The sequence below is a fragment of the Aspergillus tubingensis genome (genome assembly GCF_013340325.1).
Source record: "Aspergillus tubingensis WU-2223L DNA, scaffold_7, whole genome shotgun sequence".
Classification (NCBI taxonomy): domain Eukaryota; kingdom Fungi; phylum Ascomycota; class Eurotiomycetes; order Eurotiales; family Aspergillaceae; genus Aspergillus; species Aspergillus tubingensis.
The window spans coordinates 3,596,457-3,600,376 of NW_023336281.1; the positions used below are offsets into that span (position 1 = coordinate 3,596,457).

General features: G+C 55.0%; 1 protein-coding gene across 1 annotated transcript; it reads right to left on the bottom strand.

Annotated features, from left to right (window-relative positions):
- Window positions 1-268: 268 nt before the first annotated feature.
- Window positions 269-3,606, bottom strand: AtWU_06145 (KH domain protein; the record flags this gene model as incomplete). The annotated part of the gene is made up of 7 exons (XM_035501255.1): window positions 269-1,129; window positions 1,176-1,373; window positions 1,419-1,783; window positions 1,831-2,155; window positions 2,211-2,672; window positions 2,724-3,005; window positions 3,079-3,606. 7 exons carry the CDS (start codon window positions 3,604-3,606, stop codon window positions 269-271), a joined length of 3,021 nt encoding a protein of 1,006 aa, XP_035357148.1.
- Between the last annotated feature and the right edge of the window lie 314 nt (window positions 3,607-3,920).

Sequence of the window (3,920 nt, forward strand, 5' to 3'; positions counted from 1 at the left end):
GCAAGAATGAAAACCAGGGTAGAGGGGAGAATATGGCAGGGAAGGAAAGGATCACAACGCTAATGCCTTTCTCGTATTCTTCTTCCCTCTATTGCTTTTTTTGCATCTTTTCTTTCACTTCCTGACGTCTTATTTGACTTGCACTCTGTGGTATCAAAATAAATCCGAAACACGAATCGCTGACAACAAATCAAAACGAAAAACAGAAACTAAATGATGAAAAAAACAGAAGTCTCTTGGGGTATACTGCTGCAAATTGACATTGATTTTAACGCGGTGGCCCGATTGGGGCCGGGTATCCAGAAGTAGAATTGGAAGTACTAGGACGACCACTGTCAAAAGAAGCGCGCGGGTCATGCTTGGGGGTCATGTCCCCTGGCGCGGTACCGAATGGAAATTTGGTGTCAAAGCGCGCGGGCCAGCCATTGCTGCTGCTGTGGCTGTGAGAACTTCCGAGGACAGGCACGTCGTCCTCGGCAAGGTTCACGCCAGAATCATTCCATGGGTTGCGGTAGCCACTGTCTCGAGACTCCATGGAGACCAGTGACGCCTTCGAGGCGTTACTGGACGCATGCTTGAAGAAGGATCCGGGAGAGGCCGAGTGATTCTTGCGGCCAATGAACGAAGAAAAGGAAGAGATGCTGCCGGGCTTCCGCAGTCTCTCGAAGATGGACCCGCGCTCGCTGGTCTCATCCGAGAAACTGGGGCGAGTGGGGGAGTCGGTGACAATGGGAGCGGGCGCATGCTGCAGCAACTTGGAGTCGAAGAAGGGGAGAGACTCCTCGAAAGAGTCCGACTTGGGGCGAGGAATAGCTCCCTTGACCGTAGTCGCGTCAAGGCCGTGAGCGACCAATCGAGAGATCAGGAAGTCAATGGCATCCTTGAGTCCGCCGGCATTGTTGCGAGTATATCCGAGCACAACCCGGTCTTCCGGCCCGAAGACGGGAGAAGAAGAGCCACTCTCCGAAGCCGAGGCCGGAGGGTCCGAACTAGTATCGACGGTGGTATCGACCTCGTATTGGTCCTTGAGCTTGGCACACACGTCGTCGTGAAACTCGGTCGACTTGAAATACTCGCGCAGCTCGGCAGAGCTCTGGAAGAGTAGCTCGTGGCTCTCCGGAACCATTCCCTGCGAAGGTTAGAACTGATGATTCCATCATGAGCAGTTTACTTACCAGTAGGGCGTCAACGGCCTGTGGGACCTGGTACTCGGGTCCGGAAATAGTCACGACGTCACTGGCAAGTTCGGTACTAGGGAACTCGATCTTGCAGTTCCACTTCTTCTCGAGCTCATCGATTTCAGAAATGCGCGCGAGTAGTTCACGGTGATACAACCGGTTGATGACGACACGTTCAGAGACATACTCGGCGTCCTATCCAATTAGCAACGAAACTCAACCCGGGGATGGCGAACTTACGACTTTCTCGACCATGTCCATGATCTCCTGCTTGACCAGGTCCAGGCTCTGGGCATTACGCGCAGGGGTCCGGCAAATGACATTGTCTACCTTGATGTCGTCCTCCTCTTTGCCCATGCCGCCACGGTCCATGGCATTGGAGAACTTGACAAACACCGAGTATTTCTTCATGATGCGCTGAATGTGCTGACCGCCAATGCCGATGATACGCTTGTGGTACTGGTCTGGCACGTGGAACGAAATCGACGCCGGCATTTCCTGTTCAACAAGATCCAAGCCATTCTTGGTAGACTCGTACTGGTTTCCACACACGTCAATGTAGAAGTTGTACTCGTTGAAACCATCGAAGATGATTTGCACGTTGCCTGTACACGTTAGTACGTGGCTCATGTGGCGAATACGGCTAACTCACTCTGGCCCATGATCTTGTTGATCTTTCCGTTCTTCTTGCCGCTGACGAATTCCTTGTGCTCGTTGGCGAGTTCAATCTTCACGCGCATCTGGTACTGGCTGCGCTGCACAAACGGGATCTGGTTGATCACCATCATCGCTGCCTTGACCGCGTCATCCGAGCCATTGATGGTGAACGTCAGGTTGTCAAAGCTAACTTCAGCGCCCGAGTTGCTGCAGATGTCAGAGAGCATGGTGCGGACGTCTGCGGGAGACGGCGCCCGGAAACCCCCTTGCGACGGGTCCGGCATGATGATCCACCACGACGCGCTGTAGAATTGACCAGCCTGCAAACGTTAGTCAGACACGAAGCCGTTTGGAATGAAGTACAGTGTAACATACCAAAGCCATGATCTCCCGCACGGTGCGCTCGACGTGCAACACTTCGGTGCCCTGAATACGAACCAGACCCCGCTGGGTACCGAGCTGAGGAAAGAGGACGTAGGAGCCGTTCATCTCCATCACCTTGCGGACCTTGTCCAAACGGTCGAGCAGGATGTTGTCGATCTTGTTCGAGTTGACAATGACATCCTTGACGTAGATCTTCACGCCCATCACAAGTTCCTGAAGCTTTTGCTTCGCACGTGCAATCTGCTCCTGCGTATCACCGGTGATGTAGACCTCGTTCTCGCTGCGACGATGAGCACCCGGCGGCGTGTAGCCGAAAATGCGAGGGAACGGCGGCGGGAAGTAAATGGCCGTGCCAGTGGCAGCCTCGATCAGCTTGATGTTCTTGCGAGTACGGCCGCAGACCAAGGTGTGCATGGTCAGCTCCAGCTTCACAGCGTCCACGTGACGTTTGAGCTAGTAACAGTTAGTTTGTCGGACGTTGATCGGTCGGAAGAAAGAACCCACAATCTGATCGATCATAATCAAGACCCTGGTCTTGGCATGCTCAGCGCTCTCCATATCGCCGTAGATGGACACCCGGAAGCGTTGATCCAGCCCATTGTCCGAGGCGTATCCATAAGAAGACACCACCGCACTATCCGTGTCGCGGATTTTAGGGCTCAGGAGGAAGATGTCCGTGCCCGTATAGGCCGCCAGCGTATCCAAATGCTCCAAGACGCTCGCTCGGATATTTTTGGTGGTTCCATCCAGGATCAGGTGCATGTCCACGTCCACGGTCGCACATCGCTATAACATGACCCGTTAGCGGATAAACCGGATCCCAGACACCAGAGAATGAAAAGTCGAGATATCAACATACCAACAAAATGGGGGTCTCGTTCAACACCCTAGCTCGCATCTTCCGTACCGTCTCTCCGTCACCCGTGATGCAGACGTTGGTCGCCAAACCCTGAGGGCGCCGTTGTAGCGAAGGGACAGTCTTGGGCTCCGACGAGGTCACAGCCGCCTCGACCCTCCCGTTACTGCTTTCGGTGATTTGTCGACACAATCTCCGCAGGGCGTCGACATTACTCGCGTGAACGGGAAGCTGGTGGACGGGGGTGCCTTCGGGAGTGCCCTCGGGGAAGGTCCAACGTTGAAGGGCGCCAGGGCTCGCATGCAGGACATCGTCGACGTCGGGACCGGCAAGAGTCGAGGAGAAGGGCACGTTAAACGAGAGATTGACGGTCGGGTCGATTCCAGTCGGAGGAGTCATGGGCGGCGCGCCATGCGGTCGACGGAGGGAGTGAGAAGTCATGTCGGTATGCGGTCGAGACATGCCAAAAGTGGGCGTCATACGCTCCCAGCCATGACGGGCTTGGCCCGTGAAATTGGAAATCTTGTGCATGACAAGGGGAGGTCGAGTCTCTAACCCCTTGAACAAGTCGAGGGGAGAGAAGGGTGTGGAGGACCGGAGGGGAGGGAATGGCGAACGGTTGGGCGAGGAGGGGGAGGAAGAAGCGGAGGATGAGAGTAGACGGACGGGATTGGAGAGAGAAAAGGTGACAGTCGAGGGCTGCAGTCGCCGTTCCCGACAGGAAGTGGGCGCGCAGATGGAGAGGAGAAAGTGGCCGTTGGTGGAGGGTGACTGGCCACCGACGGGGGGGTGGAATCGGAATGGGAGGGAAAAGGATGAATCACAATTCAGGTTCTAACAACCAA